A 23,677-nucleotide genomic window follows, 5' to 3' on the forward strand; every position below is an offset into this window, starting at 1 on the left:
GCCACCAGCACAGCGAAATTGGATCACGATTGGCATTCTCAGGGAGTCCGCTGGCTGCTAAAACAGCAGCTGCATGTGGATTTGACTTCTTTCAGGTGAAGCGACTTCCAGTCATTTGGAAAGGATGGGATGAAAAGGAACCTTGGTGATAATTTTGATGTCTGCAAGATTTAGTACCAATGTAATGGGATTATCGGTAACACCTTCACTGCAGAAAAAGCCACCTGGCGCTATAACTGGCAGCAACTGCGAACTAATCCTTTCCCATCTCTTGGATGTCATTCATGAGGCTCCAAGTGGTTTCTACCCTGCTAGCTGTGATTAATTTTATAAACAAACAAACAAAAAACCACAATGACGGAACCCTAGACCATGTAAGGAGAAGGGAACAGAAGAGAACAGTAATTAGATTTTGCTTTGTATTTGCTGCAGGGGATAAGCTCTATAGTTATTGTAAAAAAACAAGCAAATTGTATTCTGTGTGATAAATGTGCGTAACTTTTTATCATTGATTTAAAAAAAAATATATATCTATTTTGATTAGAAAAATGTTTCAGCATAAGGTTTTCAGCTGCCTACTGTGTAAGTAGGAGTTAGTACCTGGAGGTAATTACAGCAGGTTTTATGGCAATAATTCTGTGATAAGGATGTTCATATGGCACATCCGGTAAGTTTTGAAGGGGGCTGTGACTTAAATCATTTGTTTTATTGTCCTTTATGGCCATATTGTGTAGTGGATATGCCTGCCGACAGGACTTTGTAGTGAAATGGATTGCATGATGTGGAAAGCCGTTCAGCCATTTAGCATAGTTTTTAAACAATGCCATATTGATAGTTTTCTAGAATAGCACTTGTTTAATGATTGCTTGGTTTTTGGTTTTGTTTTAAAGCTCTGAAATAATCTTGTTAGTTTCAAACTGTATAATCTGTATTGTATGCGTGCCCTCATTTGAAATTACACATAACTTTCCTGAGGAGTGGTAGAAGCTGTGGCTTATTAGGAGCTGAGAATTTGTCGCTACTACCATGGCCATCTGATAAACCCAGGCGTTTCAGAAAGTCCCTTGTGCCACATCTGTATGCCAGGACTAGTGAAATTCTTGTCGCTTGGATTAGGACTTGTATTTCATACCAAATGCACACTGTAGAGTCTGTGAGAGCCCATTAGTTGGTAAGTGGGGAGAGCAGCGCTGGAGATGTCTTCACTCCTTTGCTATCCTCTTGTTTCCTGCCATGACAGCTGCAGTCATAGGTAGAGCCCCCCTCCGTTGGGTTTCAGATCACTCCAGCGGTTAGGTACTTTTCTGATTTGCTGGTGATTGAAGAAAAATAGTGCTGTAAGTTGTGCTGTCTTCACGTGATTAATCCCACAAGTGATAATTAATAAACATCTTGAGTCCCCAGCTCCATCTGAGCTGAAGCGGGTTTCAGCAGTGCCGGCAGGCAGGGAGAGCCTGTATTTAATGTGGGGTTTGCAGCTCCCCAGCATCCATTCAGCTCCACAGTCCTGCGGAGGGGAGGATGTTCCCTCAGTAGGCAAGTGGCTGTAAGCCTGTCTGCAAATTTGAGTAAAAGAAGTCCATTCGTGTAGCTGAGCCAGCGAACCGTTGCCAACATTCCCTCCCCATTAATTTCTGTAGCCTTGCTATGTGTTTTTCGTTTTGCTTGTGGTTCCCGTTCAGCTCCTACTCAACTGCATCTCGCTGACTTGCTGGAGGGGCAAGCAGTTGTACGCTTGGGAGTGTCTGCATTAGTCAATAAAAACTCGATAGCATTTCATCCCTTCTCATGGGCATGATTGGTTTTAGTCACTGTTCTTCTAGCGATACTGTCCGTTGTTGTTAGATGCGAAAGATGGCTTTATGAATGCTACACTGCTTGCTGTCAAATGAACGATGTTCTTCTGTTTTACTATAGAGCAGAGCCAGCTGAGCCACGTCGCGCCGTGCCATGTTTCGCAATGCCCTAGGAAAAACCTTTCGATTTCTCGGGTATGCTGTGCAGTATGGCTGCGTAGCACACTGTGCCTTTGAGTACCTTGGAGGAATTGTTGTGGTAACTTTCCATTTTTATGACTTTCAAAGACGTAAAAACTGAGATACTAAAACTATTATATGTCAGAATGCCGTTATTTTGGTTTTCTTCATTTTTAATTTGTTTTTTTCAAAGTGTGTTCAGTAAAAAAAAAAATTAAAAAGCATAGCTTTTTGGACAAGTTAGTGCTTCAGGCATCGCTGAAGCAAATGGGAAGCAATATGAGTAAGCATTTTGCAGAGAGTACAGTCTTTCAGAAAGGCCAGAGTTGCAAAATCCCAACTCCGTGCAGATTTCTGGACGTTTTATACTACTCCTCCCTTCCCTTACTGCTGGAGATAGCGGGTTTGGCTGAGAGCTCCTCCTGCAGCTCTTATGATGCTTCTCTTTACAGAGGCTGAAAACAAAGGAGTGTGCTCCTTCCAGTAAATCCTGCAGAGAAAGTGCTGAGGTGTGGACTCAAGAAGCCGTTGCACCCAGCACAGTGCAGGACCACTTCTGAGCTAAAAGAGCTGTAACAGGGAATCTGGAGGCTGTCCTTCCTGCTTAAATATCAAATGTCCCACTGAGGGTTTAATTGTACCTTACATTATGCCTTTTGTAATTTATTAGCAAAAAATTGAAAACACATGTATTTTAGATAACGGCAATTGGCAAATAGTAATTTTTTCTCATTTATTTTTAATTTTCAGTGTTCTGGACCTTCAATGGAACCAACAATTCAAAATTCTGATATTGTCTTTTCGGAGAACCTTAGCCGACACTTTTATTCCATTCGGAAGTATGCTCCTTTGTTGAGACTACATTTTACAGTTAGTTTGCCAGAGCTTCTCATTAACCACTTTCTATCCATCCTTTATTTTCATACCTTCTTCAGCATCTGGGTTGTATTTTTTCGCACATCTCCTCTCATTGTGTCTGATGGAAGACAAAGTAATGGGCAAGCACTATCCATCTTACCAAACTACTTGTCAGAACTCATTTAGGATATAGTCATAGAATCACAGAATAGAATCATTGCAGTTGAAAAAGACCTCCAAGATCATCTAGCCCAGCTGCCCACCTCCTACCAATGCTGCCCACTAAACCGTATTCCTTAGTACCACATCTACGTGTCTTAAACATCTCCAGGGATGGTGACTCAACCACCTCCCTGGGCAGCACGTTCCAGAGCCTTACCACTCAAGTGCATTTCACTTCTCCATCTTTGTCCAAAAAAACAGAGAAATTCCCTCTTCCCTCCCTTTATTTTCCCCAATGCTCTTTTTGTTTGAATATAACTTCTCCTCCTAAGTAATTTTGACTTACTTTTAAATCAAGCTGTGGGTTTTGCTATGCCCATATAGACCATTCAGTAACTTTTCTAACATCCTAAGTGCAGTTTATCAAATGTCATTATGTTGCGGAGCACAGGCCCTTGCCCATTTCGCTGTGGACCATTTCACTGTACAATGTTAAGTGTGTAAGTGGGGCAAAAGATCCTACAAAGTCAGACATCTGAAGTTCTGCTGAAACATTTGAACGATAACGTATAGAAATTTGGAATCTCTTCCGTATGTATGTAACAACAAGACCAAGTGAAGAAGCATTCGTTTCGTCAGAGCATTTTCAATTAAAAAGCAGTCTTAAATATTTTACAAATAAATAGCAAGGCCTATCTCCAAATGTGCTTGCATTTCACCTCAGTGTAATGTGTGTCACTGAAAACATCAAAATGTGACTAGAGTTTTGAGCAGAAAGAACTGTCTTTTAATGTATGGGAATATTTTTGGAGTATGTGCATTGATACACGTCTTCAACCAAATATTTTATACTTAGTGTTCTCTTTTGTTTGTGTTTGTTTCTATTTTTTCCCTCCCAGAGGAGATATTGTAATTGTGAAAAGCCCGACTGACCCCAAATCAAATATCTGTAAAAGAGTAATTGGCTTGGAAGGGGATAAAGTCTGCACAAGCAACCCTTCAGATTTCCTTAAGACTCACAGCTTTGTAAGTATTAGAGTTTCTTGATTTGTAAATTAATGATTACATAAGCAAGCCTTGTAGTCTGTGAAGGATTTGCAGTGTCGTCTTATCATAAATCATACAGTATAGCATTAATGAATTATTCTGTGTATTCAGTAAAATGTAAGCTTTGTTTATGGCAAGCTGCCTTTCTCAGTGTCTTTTGCCTCTGTAGGAAGTGTAGGCAGCTCATATGACCTTTGTTTAGGTCTTCTTCCACAAGGAGTACTCTAGAAATCTCTGAATATAGTACAGCACAGATGACAGACTCAGGGGATTGGCCTTAAGGCAAAAGTGTTTCTACATTTTTAACGATAGGAAGTGAAATTTTGTCTTTTCAATACCTTTGAGGATTTTGCTTTCAAAATTAATGTATCTATATGTTTCAGTGTTACAGGATTTAACTTCTGAGTACGGTTAGAAAAGTACTGCTAACTAACTTGCTAAAAAAATAAGATGAAATAGAACAGAAACAAAAATTCTTAATGCTGACTTGCCCTTATGCAAATAGACTTAAAAGAAGTTTGGAAAGATCTGAGATTAAAGATTTTCAGCAACTTGTTAGGCTATCGTTAGTGAAATCATCAGAAATAATAATGACAGAGAAAAATGTAGCTTTTTCCCTAAAGCACGTTTGGCTGTTTCCTCTGCTCAGTACCTGGTGGTGGAAATACTAGGTTTTGCACAGCTCCTTGCAGCTAGCTACGGTTTATGATGGCTGAATCCTTTACGAGTTTAGCTACCCAAGAGTGGCAGGTTCAGGCACTGTTGCTGTGTGTGTATTGGGCATTTCAGGAAGTAGTTGAAATGGAGGCTGTGTGTACCAAAATCCATGGAAGAATTGTCAACATTGTGTATAGATTCAGTGTCTGGGTTTAGTCAAGGCGTGGGACCAGAAAACAAAGATAGGATTGATACACCTTGCTCCAAAGGGCTCAATTTGATATTTCTTTCATTCCAGTATCAAGGAAGTACTTTTCAGGCACCTGACTCTAATCTGTCCTGGTAAGCAACAGTACCAGTGTCAGTGACTCATTCTCCATTACATTTTGAAGGGAGGGACTGTTGTTTTTGCTTTTTTTTTCTCCCATAAATCCAACTGTTTTAATATTGAACTACAAAAACAAATTAAAAAGCCCGACCCCTTTCTTACTGAGTTGAAGACATTTTCTGGTTCCTCTGGCAGTAGTAATTTAGGTGAATTTCCCAGAAAGGAAAGACCTGAATGGAAGCCTGCATTCCATGTACGTTGATAGAGGCGAGCTGAATTTCTGTGAGCATTTTGTTCCCCTCTTGTCTTAGTCCTAAGAAGGAAGGCAGGCAGGAAAGGCTTGTACTTAACAGGATGCGAGCCTTTCTGAAAAGCCTGTGGTAATCAAATGAACATCCAGTGGAGGAATTTCTGCCACAGGTATAACTTTTCTTGTCACAGTTTTCATATAAAGCGTTGGGAGAATGAGAGGATGAGGAACACATCCATTTCCTGTTTTCCTGTGAATGTTTTTCACAAAGCCAACGTGTGCAGTCCAGGAAAGAAGTGATTGCGCTTTCTTAGTTGTGGCATCATAGCTTGTAACTAGGGGAGAAACGATCCAGATGGAAGTACCTAAGTTTGTTAATGCAGGGCTGTTTTCCTCATATCCTTAATGGTTGCCGGACAGGTGAATCTTCCCATCTGTTCAGGAGGCGCTTACTTTATGGAAGAGAGTATTTTCAACACCGATATCTGCACTTAATGTTCATAAATTGCATTGGATTATTCACTCGGCAGTTCTGTTCTTGCTGAGGGAGGAGAAGCAATACGTATCCATGCTGGGGTAATGGTTGAACCAAATCCCTGTTTCAGCGGAGCAATAACGCAGCGCGCTTCGAACTCAAACACCAAATTCTTCAAAGCAAATAGCAGCAGCAGTCGTAGAGAGATCTTGCTGTTTGTTTTGTTGGTCCCTCTTTGAGGAGAGTTCATCTGCGTTGGGTTTGGAGAAAGAGATTGCAGGAACTCTGAGGAAAGGTTTTGGCTGGGCTCCCGAGTGGCCGGCAGCGCTGGCTGCGGCAGAAATGCGGGCACACTTTGAGAGACCAGAAACTGTCATGAGTTCTGTTGTTTGTAGCGGGCTACTAATTGCTTCTTTTAATGAGAAATCTCTGAGTGATGCTTGAATGTGCTGACTCAAAAATGTTTAAGGTCAAGGAATTGTTTGTTTTTATTATGGTGAACTGCTCAGCCTTTCTCGACTGACTTGTCTCTTGTTTTGGGGAGTGATAGTGAATAGATGTTGTCATGCTTGCAAGCTTATTGCAGCAAAGTAAACACAAAGTACGAGATGCGTGAAGTATTACTGAATTAGGCAGTTCTTACCTCGGCTTTGTCCTGTGCTGGTGCTTGGCACCCAGTAGCTGGGTATGAGGAGTTAGCCGGTTACTGGAGATGCCAGATGAATGGCAGTGTAACCTCAGAGCAATTGCTTGTCTCAGCACCAAGGAGAGTCCTTATGCTCACGTATGATCCTGCCAGTAGGAAATTTTCATGCTTAGAAGTGCTACATTAGTTGATTCCCAGGCTTTCTGGTACAATCAGATCCTGCTTGCACCCACGTTTCATCCGTAGTACACTTCTCAGGATGGTGTCTGTGACAGCAGGAAGGAGAACTGTGTATGCTCTCTGTCAAGCAGTTACACAGACAAAATCCTGCCTTGAGAAAGAACTCAAATATATATCTGTAATTTAAAAACAAACAAACAAACCAAACACAAAAATAAAGCCACAACAAAACCCACCAAACCCCACAGAAATAAACAGCAGCGAACAAAACTACAAAACTGTTCCAAACTGTAGAAAGAAAGAAAAATAAAACATCCTATTTCAGTTGTGTAAGTTGTTCTGAAAAGAACAAACTCAGTGGACTAGAAATGCAGGAGGACAGTGGCAGTGATGTGAACATCTTTCTGATGATATAAAAATATTTCTACTGCCATGCCTACCCAAAGAAATGTCATATGGGAAAAAATATTGTGAGCCTGCAGTAAGTGTAAGGATGTACCAAAAAATCTGGCTCTGATGGACTCACTGTTGGACTGCAACGTGATGGAACTATTCCCAAGCATTGAATCAGTTAGTACAAAATAATGGTGTCCTTAAATTAAAATTGGAGAAAATTGAGAGTGTCTCTGCTTTGGGCCCTGTATGGCACGTGATGCTCCCTTTGTGTGTTACAGGTTAGAGCTTATCCTCAGAATAATAATGGGAAAAGTGATGCTATTTACATGAGGAGAAGAGTTAGGTTCTTTTTTTTCCATAAGCTCTTAAGCACTTTAAAATTTAGGAAAGTGGAATTTTTCTTTTCCTTGCCCTCTTATTGGGATTTGGTGTGGACTGTGTGAGGCTGGCAATTTTTCTGGGTTCTTTTGAGATTTTGTGCTTAATGCTGGTGTTTATACGTATCACCAAGTATATTTAATGCAGTAGACTTTTAAGAATGCATAACGTGTTTTTGCTGCATCAGAAGAGATGTGGTATGAACTAAAAAAGTAAACAACTAATTTAATTAACGCGGTATTCAAACCTGATTTCAGTTATTTAAAAGTGTTTTTGCAGATTTATTCATTTAATCATCAAGTGTAAATAACAAGGGTGAGAAGTTATTCAACCACAGCAAAACTCCGAAATGGTCCTAAAATTGTTTTGAAAGGCTAATTTTCATATTTGTTTTTTCTATTTCCTGTTTTTAAATGTCTAATACAGGCCAAGGTTTATAATTCAGATTGAGTATCTCATTTTATTATTTGAATTTATTTTAATGCCATTTACTTTAGCTTTAATTTCTTTAGTACCATATGTTCTTGTGCTGCAGCTCCTATTTACAGATTGAAAAAGTGAGGGGCAAGTCATCAGATTAAAGCGGCTTGTATGTCGTAAACCAGCAATATGGTAAGCCTTCGTGTCACTTAAACAGAAGTAGTACCTAATAATGTCACTTAATACAGCTAGGGTCTGTAAATAAGGAACCGCCTTTTGCAAGTCACAGTGATAAAAAGCTGAGATACAAATCCATATCTCAGCAACACTCTGCTAGTAATCAATCTCAACACAGCACTAATGCTGTGAGACTGGCTGACGTGGGGGAAGTGTGTTTACCTTGTGCTAAAATGAGGTTCATTGCGGAGATGGCATCTCCTCATCCTGTGGTTAACTCTAGAGCTAACATAATTCTGAAGATAATGCATCTTACTGTGTTTGCAGACCAGAGAAGTGGTCTTATGCTGTGCTATTAGCTCTTACACAGTCCTTGTCAAATGCTGGAAGGATACTGCATGGGTTCTGAGAACAGTGTCCTGTTTCCAAAAACGACACACGATGTTCATCTCTGTGCTGTACTGCAGAATTTGGCTGGGCAACTTAAGGTACTGAAGGGCGGGTTGATATTTCAAAGTGCTCACTTCCATTTCTCTTTAAAATATAAACAATAAATATAATAGAAGAGATGCTGTAAATGAAGCAGCCATTGTGTGTCTGTCTGGTGGGAACTAGAACTGAATTTACACATTCACTTAGTTTGTGGCTTTGTTGAGTTTGCAGATCCCTCCATATCTCAGTATGCAGCGTTCGTGAGTAGAGCTATCTTGAATCATCTGAGTAGTCATTTTAATCTAAATACTGACTTGCCAAAATGAAAATTGCTCAGAGGAAAGAAAGAATACTATCAATCCTTTCAACAGTATTTCCAGGCTTACTTCTGCTTAAGCAGATCAGTCTGTTTACCCCCGCAGTTTTGTTTTTGATACCTCAGGAGCATATGAGTGGCCCTTCTGATCTGACACGGCAGTGTAGCTCAGGAGGGGAGCAGCAGCAAGGGCTCAGCGCGTCCCCACCAAGCTACCTGACGTCTCCAACGTCTCTTTCTTCTCCACAGCCTTGCAACGGGCCAGCTGCTCCGAATGCAGGTGGTCGCACCAGGGCAGGAGTATTGCCCAGGCCCCGACACAGCCCGGTTCTTCTGTTCAGCCAGTCCATTCCTAGGGGAAACCATAATAAAATCTCCTGTTTGATTTGAGGCCACGTTGTTTCAGGATCACCGATTTCTGAATTTGCAGCACTGTGTGCTTTTCCTCTGTGGAACACATTCTTTGCTGTACTGGTTACTTTGTGTTGGACCCACACGATTTTTGATTGCATTATTCCTCTCATCTAAATCCAGTAATAATTTCTAGGAAGCTGTGCAGGATGATGAGAGCAACTAATCAGGGGCTCACTGAAGATTTGGAGTGCAAGTCTGCCTACATTGTGTTTGTGTCTGAGCTGAGGCTTTTCTGACTCCCGTATATGATGGAGATCATGCAGAGGCCTTGGGCAGACAAGCCAAAATTCAGATCATGCCTAATGAAACAAAGGCAAGATGCCTGTAAGATCCCTTAGCCCTGCTTAGAGCATTTAAAGGTCTTTGTTGCCACTAGCCTTCAGGCTTCTTAACTAGATCGCTGTGTTACAGGTAAGCATTTACCAGCAATGCCAGTGTGGTCTGTGTTGCAACCATAAGTTCTGGTTGGGCTTTGAACCAGGAGGTTTTTTTCCTTGAACCTGTACTTTAAGGTAACTGATTTCCAGAGAAGAAAAGAACTACATCCTCCTTAATGGTTGCTGGTGAGAACAGTCTATGCAAAAGTAAAAAAAAAAATAAAATATATCTTTACCATATTTATTATCTTTTTTTTTTTCCTCCAAGATATTATCCTTCTGTCAATCAAGAGAGGTAATAGTGGTCTGGACTAAGGAATCCTTGAAATACATTTTCTGAAATAGCTTCTATGCTGATTTGGATCAGCATAATTAACGGTAAACCCTGCATCTGAATATGAAATGAGAGTACATCAGAAGAAAAGCAAACAGTACATGCAAGTGTTTGAATTGTTATTTACCGCAACCAAGATATTTGTAAGATATAAAAAGTGACAGTGTATTTTGTCTTCATTTAACTGGCACAGGCATTTCTGATGTGAAAATGTTCTGACCTTTCCCATAAAGTACATAGTGCAGCGTTGGAAAGTTCCAAAATAAGTTAGTCCAGGAGCTACCTGTGTGTTATGTGAAATTTAGAAAGAGCAACAATGGAAACGAAAAGCCAAACCTATTCAAATAACCAATGCTTTGTCAAATTACTGCAACAGCTTCTCAAAGTTGTGTATTAAGGATCACTCCGTATGTCTGCAGGATAGAGAAAAGTGCTTTGAAATTAAAATCTGAGTTAACATACCTTGGCTTCTTCATATAAAGTTTCCCTGTAGTGTATGTTGACATTGCCACCATTGAAGGTTAAGTGATTTTAATATTCGTTAGTAATCTATTTCAAAACTTAAAAGTAGACGAGTCTTCATATCATACCTCTGTAATTTTTTTATATTAAAAGGAACAAGTTTTAATGTTCAGAATGAGTCTGTATTTCATCACAGTGAATGTGATTTCTGTAGGAAGCCATATTAGTGTTTCATTGTCATCTGGATGAGGTCGTAATGAATTCTTTTTTATGTACGTATATAAACAACCTGAGCTAAGTACACAGTATGTCTTATACATAAGCAGCTTAAACCACTCAGTAAGTAAAAGGAAATCACTAAGGGTGAATTCATTTAAGAAGCGTTAAACTGTAAGTCATTCCCCTTTTTAGTTATGCTTAGTTAGAGATGCTGATTTCAGATCACCTGCACTTTCAGACTTCCACTGAAGTTACTGCCATTTTGTAGCTGTTGTCAGCACGAGAAAGTTAAAGAGAGATGAAGAAGCTTAACACTGAGTTTGAAAATACTGTGCTAATTAATGTCACTGGCTTTTGTGTACGTGGTGACTGTATGGTAAAGTGCAGTTTTGATAAGCTTAAAGAAATGGTATATTTGGATCATTAAAAAAATAACATCTGCTAAGTATTATTCACTCTTAGCTACGTGTTAATAAATAAAGGATTAAGGAATAGTTATGTGAGATTCTAAGTATCAAGTGAGAAAACTCAACTCTTGCATTTCTGTGCTGTATCTTTTATCCCAAATAGATGCAATTTACTTAAATAAGGCAATTTAATCAGTATTTAGTAAATTTGTCACTTGATATTGTAGATTCTTTCATCATATTTCACTTTAATCAAGAAAGGTAACACCTGTGGTTTATTCACAAAAGCTTCTTTTGTTAAATGAACACCCGCAGGCCATGAAGCAATTACATTTGTTGCTTCTACCCAAGTAGGAGGCACTTAAATAGACCTTAGTAGGGACAGATGAGAACTTACAGACTTTATTCTTTTGTCCAGCACTGAGATTAGTTCTTATCACAGCTCAAGAAGGAAGCCTCTGAGCTGAAAAGAAAAGATGGGAATGATTTAGTTCTTCTGAGGTTTAAAACTCTGATATTGCTGGAGGTGATGTGAATACCTGTGAACTTATAAGAGTTCAAGCTTCATCTGCTCCCAGCTGACTGTACGTACTGGTGTTCTTTGGCACACACACTGCTCAGAATTCCAAAATGAGAGACTGTGAGAGATTCACGCTTATAATTCTTCACTTCTTCATTACAAATCTGTTTATCTATCTTTAGTATCCCCCCAAAATACTCTCTCACGACCCCCAGACCGAAAAAGAAGGAAACACAAGAGCAGTAATTTTGTTTAGATGGTGGGTTTTTTTTGTTGTTGTTTTTTTTTGGGGGGGAGCAGATTTCATGATTTCATCTCTTATTTGCAGTATGTTGGTTTTCTGGTGTTGCAGGAAACACCGTGTCTGTTGCATCCCCTGGTTCTGCCGTGAGTGAGGTTACTGTTTATCCAAGCTGAAACACTCTAAGCCACCAAGAAAAGCTGGGCTCTTCTGAATGATTATTTTGCTCTTCTGCTTTATCTGCTCCTGTTGGAGGGCCCTCACAGCCCTGGGAGGGAGAAGGGGAAGAGGCATGTGTCTAATCAGCGTTCGTATTCTCATGCATATAAGCTGCACCTCAGATAACCGGTTCTCCCTTGGAGCTGTTGTTCCTTGAAAATAAATCCTCAGATAATCTGCACAAAACCAGAGGCACTGGGGCTACCAGGCAAAGACAGGCTGCGGGGGATCAGAGGAGCGTGGTTTGGATGGACCTGTGCTGCTGTGGGATTGCTGCTTTGTCATGCAAGCCACCAGTTCTGTGAAAATTCAGTTGTCAGGCTTGTGGGACATAGGCTTCTTAGAGCTGGCCCGTGTGTAACGTCTAAAATACCGTCCGGCTGTGCTGAATGCTTTTGGCATTCTTGGCAATACTTCTGAAAACATTACTGTATTCACAGTCTTGTGCTGCGTAGTGATGGTAACTGATATTTCTTACAGAGTTCATCACCTGTAGACACCAAAATGCAACAGCGTTGTGAATTGTCAAGTGAGTGGCTTTCCCATCGTCAAAAAAAGGAGCAGCAGCCCATCAGTGTATGAAACCAAAAGTGCAAGTGTTGCAGCCAATTCTTTCTTCCTTTGCTTACACGTGTATCATATTTCCAGCCATTGTGTTCACCACGCTTTGAGGCATTTCATGCTTGGGTCCTGATTCTGCAAAGGTTGATACTCAGAATTCACTTTGTTCAATATGAAAAGTCCCAATGAAGTCAGCGATGTGCGCAACATCTTGGTGCGTGAACCCCTGAAGGATTCTGGCTCTATCCTTTATTTTATTTTATTTTAAATTAATGATTATGGCCTGTCACCAGTGTTTGGTTTAACATTTTCAAGTAGTCTGTATGATTTTTGTACTCCTCGTCTTAATTCCAGGTCGTAGTGAAGTGCCTGGGTGATGGACAGGCATCGTACAAAGGTATTATACTGCAGTATCTATAGATTAATCCTCCATTGTGACAGTACAGATTTAGAGGTGTGTGGCCCTGTCATACATTCAATGGAAAACTACAAAAGTTACCAGAGAAAATGAAATTCAGGATTTAGGTACATACTTCATTGCAGACGTTCTATCTGAAATGAAAACTATGAACATCTTATTTAGATAATTAATTCTTAGTCATGTTATAAGTAGCAAGGTGACAAAAGTTTTTGTGCTTTTTCTTCTTTTTTTTTTTTAAACTTCTTTTGGACTTTGGGTGCATGGAAGATGGCAAAGTCTAGAAGTAGGCCAGTTAGTAGAACAGGAGCTGTAGACTCCTGTGTATGAAACGGTAGCATGCTGCTAGAAGTGATGTGCTTTTAGAAATGTGAAACGTTAATGAGAGTTTGCTGCCTTTTTAATTGACAAAGCTTCTTTTCGTGGTAATTCGTGATTCTCTTCTTGTGCAATTGCTGAGATAGACAGTCTCTCAAAATGCCAGCAGTTTGGTGATCTGTAATTCTGGAAGTTGAGAGATTTGCATTGCACCTGAAAAGCAAAGCCTTGTGTGAGGTGTGGGCACAGTGAGTGCTCCAGGTGGGTACAGTGCAAATAAGCAGATGGATGTCCAACTACCCTAACTATTGCTGCTGGATGTTCTGCACTGGCTTTATGTCACAAATTTTGAGGAAAATAGGAATGGCAGTACATTCTCTGAGACCTGTCAGAAATGTTGGCCTACGTAGACGCATGTGCTTTGCAGGTCATTTGTATCTGGACAGATTCTTCTTTAAAAAATGACTTAGTGGTAATTTTTTTCTAATAATGCCACTTGGGTAGCTTCCTTTGCCTTTTTCCTAGGTTAGCCTTTAAATTAATATGACTGATGCTGCTAGCTCTGCATTGCTACTACACATCCTCAGTGAGTTTATGTTTGAACTAAGTATTCCTTTACAATTCAACAGTTGAAATACTTTTTAAGACTTAAATTACGTTTACTTTTTACTCCTCTCTGATGTTGCGGTTCAACCTCATTGCTCTTTAATTGGATTATATTGTATGTTTTTTAAAAAGGTCTGTCTGTACAAATTTTTTTTTATGATGAAGGTGAATCTGTTTTCAGCATCAAGGCTGGCTTGGTAGCAGCACTGTTTCTGTGTACTGGTATATTTTCTGTGAAGGGCAGTTAATGATAGACTGAAGTGCTCTGTGGTGGAGACATCGTCACTTCTGTTAGCTCTGACATGAGGAAAATGGTTCCACAGAGAACTTGAAGATGCCATGCGGGTTGCAGGTTTTAACTCATCATTACTGCTAGTCAAGCTTGATTTGCAACTGCTGCTTAAAAAGAGAGGTGTGGTTACACTCGGCTGAGAAGTACTAAGGTATTTTGGACCTACTTACCTGACTTATTAGGTTGAAGGAAGAAGACCCAAGAGTCTGTTTCAGTGTCCTAGAGAAGCCATCTACCAACTCGCAACTGCAAACTGACCCTTTTGTCCTGCTAACATAGCCAGACTCCTCTGCATCTGCCAGCAATGGACAAATCAACCATATTTTTCCAGCTCCAGCAGAATAAGGCAGTCCTTTACAGAGGTGACTGAGGAAGAAGACAGCAGCAGCAGGTTTCAAAAAAACTGAAGCATTCCTGTCAGCAGCTCCACACACAGATTCTAGTGGGAGTGGGCAGGGATTTACCCTCTGACACACCTGATGCACGCATCCTAGACACTAGAGAAATACTGGGAGGAGATGGACAGGCTCATATATGCTTTTCTTGATCAGCATCTTTTTATGCCACTGTTGGAGACAAACCAAACTACTGGTTCTCAGTCAGTATGTTAAACATTTGCCACAGCTCAACCACAGCTGAGGTTGCCACCCTCAGCTCCTAGGCAGGCAGGAATATGGCTAAGCAAAGAGCCAAAAAAGGCCTATTGAAAGATAAGATTGCCCGTGTTCCCCGGCCAGATACCTATAAGTACCACTGATTGCACTTCATCCTCGAATGCTTATCTAAGGGACTTGGTTTTAGTCTTAATGGTTTACATCCAGGCTTTACTGGAGTGGTATTTCAGTCTTTTCAGTCTGTTATCCTAAAATTCTGTTTATGTAGTGGGTCTTGTTTCTAAAATATTACTGTTTATAGTGCTCAGACTGCTTTTCTTGAGATCTGTGATTCTTGTTTCTCTGTATTTTGCTCTGAATTCTGGGCATAGCAACATTTCATGTACGTATTTGGTTTTGGAAGAATGCCCATTACCTTTAAGGTCCATGTCAAATACTATCTAGATGGGGAATATGCTGCTACTTTTAATTTTTCAGGCTGCTGTAGAATTTTAGAAAGATTAGAAAAACAATTATTAAATATTTTATTTGGTAACCTATAAGAGGTTATCTATATCTGAAGCGTCTCCTACGAAAGTCAAAATAGGGTCATATCTTCCAAGCAGAAATCTGAGTTTAAGACAAATGATAGTGATTTTTTCACTTACTGAAGCTTTGTACTCTTATCTAGCTAACTAATATAGCTATGTCGCTATTTCTCATGTTGTCATTGAGTCAGTCACTGCATACCATTCATCTATGGTATGTAATGTAGTTAAGGCATAATATATATAGGCAATGAAAGGTCTTTGTCATATAGTATAAGGTCACCATCATTAATTTTCGAATTATAAAAAGGGATTTGCTGTTTTGTGATCATCATTATTGCAATATAATGTGTTGTGGATTCTGCCTGCACATAGAATGAACTGTGATCTTAATTAGAACTTTGACAAGCCTACTCCGATAAAATGATGAGATTATTCGTAATTGATGTCACAATCAATTACCAGTTAGTTCATCATGAATCTACTAACAGGTCTAGCCTTGGTGCTGGCCCCAGGATGTTGATGAGTGTGTGGCTGCCCTGTTCATGCTGTTACTGCGACAGGAGGGCAGATTTTCAGTCAACATCCTAATGACCTCTTTTGAAGTCTATTAAATTAATGACCCTGTCACATTGGTCTAACCTCTTACATCTTCATTTTGGATTTTTTGTTGCAAACCATTGTTTTTTTGAGAACATGATAGAACAGATACTTTAGAGCGCTCCCTCTCATCCCTCCAAATCTGGCACTGTGTCTTATTAGATGAAATAAAAATTAGTTTATTAGTTTATATATTACAGTCGTGAAATATAGAAAGCAGAAATTAGGCAACGTATGGCAAACAACATGTAATACCTTTCTATTCTGTTTTCTCTTTACATTTCAATTCAATCCTGCTTAATCATAGGTGCCTAAAGGACACGTCTGGTTAGAAGGTGATAATCTGAGGAACTCTACAGATTCCAGGTGCTATGGACCTGTTCCTTATGGATTGATAAGAGGACGCATTTGTTTTAAGGTATTTATGGTACCTAAAATATCTGCATTAATATATGTGTAATGCATGTTTCTTGGGCATTAAAACTTGCTGCCTTACGTGTCTAACCAAAGCAAACATGAAGGAGAGCTCAAACACATTGGACACTTGCTATAGGAGGGTAAGATAACAGTGTTTTGAGGTTGGTGGGAATTCTGGAGCAAGGATTTGGTTTTTGAGAATCTTTCTTTGAGCGGTTGCTGCCTTTTTGCTGACAATTATTTTGCAAGCAAAACCGAACAGTATACAAATATACACACACTGCTGCATTGAAAAGTATACTCTATCCTTAATGTGATTTTTGCTTTTGCAAAATGGCGAAAGGCAGCTTCCTACTTTTGTGTTGTTGTAACTTGAGAAATGTAGTTCTGTAATGGAAAAACCAAAGATGGAGGTTCTAGGACCTGCATATATAGCTTAGACTTGTGGACTGGCCTTGCTAACTCTGTGGAAAAGCTTTAGCAGTGAAGTCAAATCTGTGCTACTGCAATCATCTTCCACTTCTTTACTAAAAAGCAAAAAACCAAAAACTCTTGAATATTGTATAAACCTACATGGCTCCTTCTTTGTCTGTTTCAGCAAGTCTAAAGCTTTATTTAGCACTGAACTACCTTTTTATGTTGTCTGCATTATCAATTTAGTCATTTACCAAAAAGAAGGAACTAAGACAATCTCCTCACCATAACAATTGCAATAGAAGGGAGGGAGAGCGTACTGTATGGACTTAAGTGCTAGCTTTTCAAAAGCTAGATTTCAGATGGTATCATTCAGAACAATTATTTTGAAAACTATTCTCCATATATTGCACAACAACCACAGATGTTTAATTTGTGCTGTAATACATATGGGGGGAGGATTACATACACAAAAATTTGTTAAATTATAAATATTTACAGTTTTTACGAGCACAACTTAGGACCTTTCAAAAAATGAACAAAAAATGTTGCAGTTCCTGACTGCGGTCTCTAACTGCTCATTAAACACTCATAACCACAGTTAGGTTTTGTCTGACCTCTGTTCTTCATATATAGCATTTGCTTTGAGCTCTTCCCCAGTGTTTGTTGATGGTTCCTTCTTCCTTCTCTGCATTGTTTGCCCTGTAACATACCCCAGAGCAAAAAATGATTCTAAACAAGGCTACTCTTATGAATAAAGTTTTAGCTTGGATTATTAACTGTCAGAATAGAGATGATGCTAATATACTGACCGACCTCCTAATGGGAATCTGGTATTTGTCATCAAATGAATAAATAATCTCCAACTGATGTGCTAGTTTAGAAAAAGTGGTGTTAACTACTCTAAGACACTAATAGTAAATAATGGCTATATTAGACACCTATGTTGTGTGGACAGCCATAATTTTTCACATGATCCCTCCACAGCAATAGATTTGTGTTCAGCTTGAATGCCACCAAGCAAGATGTCTGAGAGGCTTTAAATGAGGTGACATGACTGAATTCTAAGTTGAGGAAGCAGTCAATGACCTTGTAAAATGAATGGAACCTACACTACGGATGTTACATACCGAAGTACTTTAGAACTCCAGAATATTATCTGTTTAAAAAGAGTATGCAGTCAGTTGATACTTGATTAAAATAATCTTTTCTTCTTTTTAAACATTTTTATGACAGTTATTATATGGTGCGAATAGGCTAGTGATTATTAACATTTTAATGAGATTTAAGCAAGAATGAGTTTATTCTTCAGAAGTCTGTTTATCGTTTGTTTATGGTGATTCACATCAGACTATTGTATGTTGCCATTGATCATTACAGTAAAAAGCCAGTAAAAGTACAGTAAGAAAGAATATAGCTGGTCTGCATGCTTGTAGCTAGTTAGGAGCCCACTGGCCAAAAAAATATAGCCTGATAAATGTTTGGCATCATGAAAAATCTCTTATTGTCCTGAGAACAGAAGCTTAATTTGGTTTATCTTACAGTGGAGAAAGTTAACGTTTATCTGTGAACTTTAGACCTATGGTTCTCAGTGTTGGTGCACCAGCTTTTAATTCAGAGGGAAGTAAATGATACTTGAATACATTTGTCTTGTTTCCTTCTTTCCAGCATACCAACTGCAGTTTTAACAGTTAAGCTCGTTGCATAAAAAGGCCACTGAAAGATAAATAGATGCATTTGCAGTAAACGCCACCGAGGGGAGGACTCCCTTCTTTGGAAGAAGCATGAGTTCTGTCTATCCTACACAGGACAGCCTGTGCATTCCCTGGACATACGCTTCGTGTCAGAGCTAGACTTGCTGAGTATCTTCAAAAGAGCTAGTTATCCTCATTTATGCCCCATCCATCAGATCAGATTTATGTTGGCCAAACCAAAGAGGGCAAAAGGAAATAGCCACTAATTGGACTAGCCAGTTTGAACCAACAAGTCAGAGTCAACTTCTGTTGGAAATTATTACACGCAATGGCATGTCTTTGTTTCACCCAGAATGCTTGTTCCACCTTCTTTCCAACTGGAAGCAATGTTTCTCAGATTCCTCTCCTGCTTGCAAACTAGATAAACCATTATTTTCTTTCTAAATCTACCACTAAGATTACTGTGATGGATTTGTAACCGTGTCATCAAATAATATTTTAAGTACTTCTGATCACTGTCACTGAAAGCAAGTCAAGTTGCAGAAGGTGTGATTTCAGTTGCCTGAAATTATATTTGTATAGTAGTGAATGGCATCTCTCCTCTGGGCCTTTACTTGGATGGGTTTGGACTCGTCATATGGAATATTCCTACCTCCTTTTGCTCTTGTCTGCTCTGAGGCCAAGCAAGGACATGACAGCCAGCCTGCAGCCAGCGTAGGTCTTTCTGCAAAGCTTTGAATTGTATAGGTTTACTGCTAGCCAGAATCACAGATAGCCTTCTGTTACTGTTTCATAACGCTCTGTACTTCTGTGGAACTTAAATTAGCTCACTGGTTGGTATGCATGTAGACATGTGTATTTCTGTCTGTCAGCAGATGCTCCTCATGCTCTTCCCTAGCTGCATGTGCTGGAAAAAGAGATGTATGTTCAAAGATACTTGTTCAACAGAGCTTTGAGCCTTTTTCAGATCCAGAGAACTTGACATCCAGGGAATAATAATCCTTGGATTTTCTCAGGGCCTAGGTACAATCTAGTTGAGTTGTTGCAACTTACCAGTGCTAGAAGGGGCCTGATGGGTGCAAGTTCACCCAAGCTTCCAGCGGTGCACTGTCTAAATCTAGTAGTAAGTTGATGCTGTTTCCTCTCAGTCTCTCATTCTTACCTGCCTTAGCCTCTTCTATAATTGCAATAGTAATAAGTAGTAAGTAATATGGAGGACAAGTCACAGAGACTGAGATATTGAACCTTGGCACTGTGCTTCCCCTTGCAAGCAGAAAAAAATACTTTTTAAATTCATGCAGAAAGCAGCAAGGCTCCTGTGCTGTTAATATTCCATAAATTCAAGTCTTCCTGACTGCATACCTTCCTTAAGATCAAATTTGAAGGAAAGATCAACAAGATAAACATCATACTAACAGATGTTTTGGGAACACAAGATCTTTCTGTGTTTAGGTTGCTTTATTTGAGCAGGGGCTGTGAGATTTTTATAGGATTATAAGGATTATAGGATATAGAGCCACAACAGGACATGCATTCTTCAGCACTGTCTCTTTGCCTTCTTTCTGCTGATCTCCTAGCGCTATCTTTGAAAGAACACGTAGTGAAAAGAGAGTCAGTCAGAGGAGACACTGTATAAGACTGTTCTTGATTTCACATTACCTTTTTTGCATCCAAGACCAGCCGGCCTACACGTAATTAGTGACTATTCAGAAGAAAGTTCTCCTGAGAGCATTCAGTAGTATAAACATCTATAAACATCTGAGTTCCTTCTTACGAGCATCACTCTGACACTTGTCTGACATGATTCTGATTTGTGCTCTTTCCCATTGTCACATTCTCAGAGGGGCCCCTTGGTTGAGGGCACTTCCTGGCGGCAGGCACTCCTCCCTCTGTACCTTTTTGCATGGTATAAGCTTACCTGTAAGCCCATGGAATTCTTTGTTCAAGCTTCAGTGTATTTCAGATGCTCATCTTAAAAATACAAATGTGTACCTCACAGAAATACTTTCACTGAGAGGCAATGTTCATGCTATTTTCCTCTCCTAGATGAATCAAATATATATACCATGTCTTTTAAGTTAAGAGGCTTACGAACCTAGAAAAAGTTGAAATTAGAAAATATTTTCTAGGAATGTATTTCTTTCCAAGGCTAAAAAAAAAATATTGAGCTTAGGGAGCTTTACATAGGAAAGTATGCTGTCTATTAATTAATGTTGTCTCCAGCCACTACAGAATTAAGATTGCTTCTGGTGTACAGTATATATTTCTCACACAGGTGAGAAGTTTCAATCCTTGTGTTATAAAAATGATCCAGGTTATGAAAACTTCCAACAATTACAAATGAAAGTATCGAACTTTGAGTTGTGATAAAAATCTCATTATTTTACAGATATGGCCTCTGAATGACTTTGGATTTCTACGTGCAAGCCCCAATGGCCATAGATTTCTTGATGACTGAAAGAATTAAATGACTGTTGCCAGCTTGCATAATATTTTCTACTGAAATCAATGGAATTATTTTTGTTTAGAATAAACACAAGTGTGACTTGACAAGGATGTCTGTTCTATCTGCGATTATATCTAACTTTAAAGTGGGAACGATACACCACTGTCATCATCAACAGTGATATGCCTCTTATTTTGTTTCCTCTGGCTGTTTACAGTAAGTGCTTGGGTTTATGCAAAAAGTTTTGAATTTTACTAGAAGACAAAGGTAACACTGACTGTTAACAAGCGATGAAGAAGGCGATGCATTATTACACTGTCACACAGCTAGAGCCACACATAGGCTGCACCTACATCAGCAAGTACTGTGGCATGCTAGGACTTAAACGGCAAAGCTTGTGGATCTGATACCCATTTACTCATGTGTTTTGTAGGATTTTCCTCAAACTAGCTCCACTTTGACCCAGCATGTATGCCCAGTAGGAGTCATATAAGGAATGAAGCCTGCGTTTGTTCAGATGATGGAGTCAGTTGAACAGTGTACTCCTGGCTCTAAGCTGAAAAGTTAATGTAGATACGGTGTTGGTGAACGAGCACTGCACCTGCTACTTTGTACCACGAGAACCACCCAGCTAGATGTGCAGACCTCTACCACCTCTTTCTAGGGGTCAAGTCCTTTTTGAGAATTTAGCAGAAGCTAATTTAAATGTTTAGCATCGAAATAGAAAATATTCCTGTATGGGATCTGTTGAGTCATGGCCTGAACCGGTGATGGAGAGCCTGGGGAAAGGCCCTGGTCAGTTCAAGGCAATTGAAGCTGTGTGACAGGAAGGAGTAGAGCCTGGCTGCACCTCTCTTAGACCTCATTTAAGGGCTCGCTGCCACTGAGGAAGGTTCTCTTTCTGGAGATTCCTCCTTTGTGGAGTTTATCCCTCTGAGCCTAGATCTTTGGAGACAAGTGAGCAGTCTTTTCCCTTCCCTTATAACACCTTTCTATTGTGTTAGTCCCTTTGTCATTACACCTCTTGTATCACCATTCCATCATGTTGATCCTTCTGATTGTTACAATTTCCATTTCCCATTAATACACCTGATTCTTCATTATCTTCAAAGCATTCTTACACGTATGCTCCTGATTAAATTCTGTCATCTGAGACTTTAAAAGGATTTAACTTACTTAAGAGGCAAGGCCCGAGCTGCAGTCGATAAGAGACAGAGACTGAAAGAAGCCACTCTGTTGTTTGCTGGGAAAGAAAGATTGTTTAGATATAGTCCAGGTGTACAAAACTTACTGTTGGGTTCTGGAAGTTTTTTATAAATAGCTCTTCGGACGAAGAGAAAAAAGAACAAACACCATGTCTTTAAAGATATGTTAGTAAATGGGCACGTTTCCTCTCTTGAGACAGACTGAACTTGTTCTCGGAGCATCCCTGTTGTCCTGTGAGATGCTATCCTGCATGTCCAATGTTTTGAAAGTTTGTAACTCAGCGTGCTCGTGTGGAGCAGTCACTGAAGGATCTCAATAACAAGTGAACATGTGTCACAACAGACCAAAGATACATCTTCGCTTTCGCTCTTGGAGACAGCGTAACTCCCACCACAGCGGCAGGAAAAGCTGTAACATTGCTCATCTGCCAAGGAAAGAAAACAAAAAAAACCTTTAGTGCTCAAGATGAATCGGGAATTTATTTTGGATTATTATTTTACAGAGCTGCTCTTGAAAAATTTGTGCATGACCTCTCAATGCTGGACTGTGAATGTCAATACTTATGCTGTATTCTTGTTTCTGTGACTGAGAGGCACTAAGTGCAAAACAACCAGAGTCAGTGTAGTCTCTTTAAAAGAACAAATATAAAAAGGTCCTTACAGTGAAACAGAGATACGTTGTAAGGACTGCATCACTGAATGCTTCCAAAGGAGAACTTGATTCTGACAAAGCACCAACATCTTTAGACTGCAATTAAGAACAAACTAAGGAGTGTTTGTCATACAAATGACAAGTCAAGGTTCCAAAACAGACTGCTAACTCAGGAAAAAAAAACAAAAGAAAGGAAAAGTAGTTAAGCTTTCCCCCATCCCCAACTCTAAAAAAATAATAAATTAAAATCAGCTGCTACTCTAAAAAGCAAATAAATTATAAAAGCTAGACTAATATAAAGGAGAAAAATAACACACTGTTAGGTGGAAAAATGTGTATTTAAAAAATGCATTCTACTATCGTAAAAAGCACAATAAGCTGCTTGAGAAATTCTGGGAGAATCCAGAAAAGTAAAATCAAGTGTATTCTGAAGAGAGAGCTAGGTGAAAAATGATCTATGTCTGTATGGGGCTGCTGAATCTCGGCCTGAACCTCTGATTGATCACCTGAGGCGAGCAGTGAGTCAGCCAGGGGAGCACAGGTGAAGGCAAATCACCTGTGCTGCAGGAAGGGGTGGAGCCTGGTTGCACCTCTCCTAGAGCCATTTAAGAGCTGACTGCCAGTGGGGAAGGAGCTCTCTGGAATCCGCTTCATTGGAGTTCATCTCATGAGCCCAGGACAGGGTGAGTGACTTTCTCTCATTACTCCTATAGAAATTATATTAGCCAAGTTCCTGGTTATATATATATATATGTGTAATATCTGTATATCCATTGACTATACATCATCTGTATATCCATTGATCATACAATGTTCAAACAAAAGGAGAGCTGGAGGCGGGATGGGGAGGAAAGTGAGAGAATGCAAAGTAGGTATCACAAAGTCAAGTGCCAATTCAACTCAACAGTGCTGGAAAAGGGCTTCAGCTGACTCTTGGAAGGCGGGATTGACAGGAACTAGCAGAGAAATGGAAGAATAGCAAGTAGTCACAGAATAGAATAACTAAATCTGAGGAAAATATA

At 39.6% G+C, this 23,677-nt stretch overlaps 2 protein-coding genes across 4 annotated transcripts in view; one reads left to right on the top strand and one right to left on the bottom strand.

Moving 5' to 3' along the window:
- The first annotated feature begins 1,880 nt into the window (after positions 1 to 1,880).
- On the top strand, positions 1,881 to 20,908 carry IMMP1L (inner mitochondrial membrane peptidase subunit 1). 3 transcript variants are annotated; one of them, XM_010710693.2, is made up of 5 exons: positions 1,881 to 1,991; positions 2,727 to 2,815; positions 3,896 to 4,022; positions 16,135 to 16,245; positions 20,742 to 20,908. In XM_010710693.2, the coding sequence occupies exons 1-5, from the start codon at positions 1,896 to 1,898 to the stop codon at positions 20,808 to 20,810; spliced, it is 492 nt and encodes a 163-aa protein (XP_010708995.1). In that variant the 5' UTR covers positions 1,881 to 1,895; the 3' UTR covers positions 20,811 to 20,908. The 3 variants fall into 3 exon arrangements, with proteins under 3 accessions (XP_010708995.1, XP_003206118.1, XP_010708996.1); XM_003206070.4 differs by having other exon boundaries at positions 1,891 to 2,055; XM_010710694.3 differs by lacking the exon at positions 20,742 to 20,908 and adding an exon at positions 17,646 to 17,666 and having other exon boundaries at positions 1,891 to 2,055.
- Positions 20,909 to 22,034: 1,126 nt separating this feature from the next.
- Positions 22,035 to 23,677, bottom strand: part of DNAJC24 (DnaJ heat shock protein family (Hsp40) member C24) — a 29,504-nt gene continuing 27,861 nt past the window's right edge. The window contains exon 4 of the mRNA XM_010710695.3: positions 22,035 to 22,428. Within this exon, the coding sequence (XP_010708997.1) occupies positions 22,304 to 22,428 (125 nt within the window). The 3' untranslated portion in view covers positions 22,035 to 22,303. The remainder of the gene's footprint in view (positions 22,429 to 23,677) is intronic.

The sequence above is a fragment of the Meleagris gallopavo genome, chromosome 5 (genome assembly GCF_000146605.3).
Source record: "Meleagris gallopavo isolate NT-WF06-2002-E0010 breed Aviagen turkey brand Nicholas breeding stock chromosome 5, Turkey_5.1, whole genome shotgun sequence".
Classification (NCBI taxonomy): Eukaryota; Metazoa; Chordata; class Aves; order Galliformes; family Phasianidae; genus Meleagris; species Meleagris gallopavo.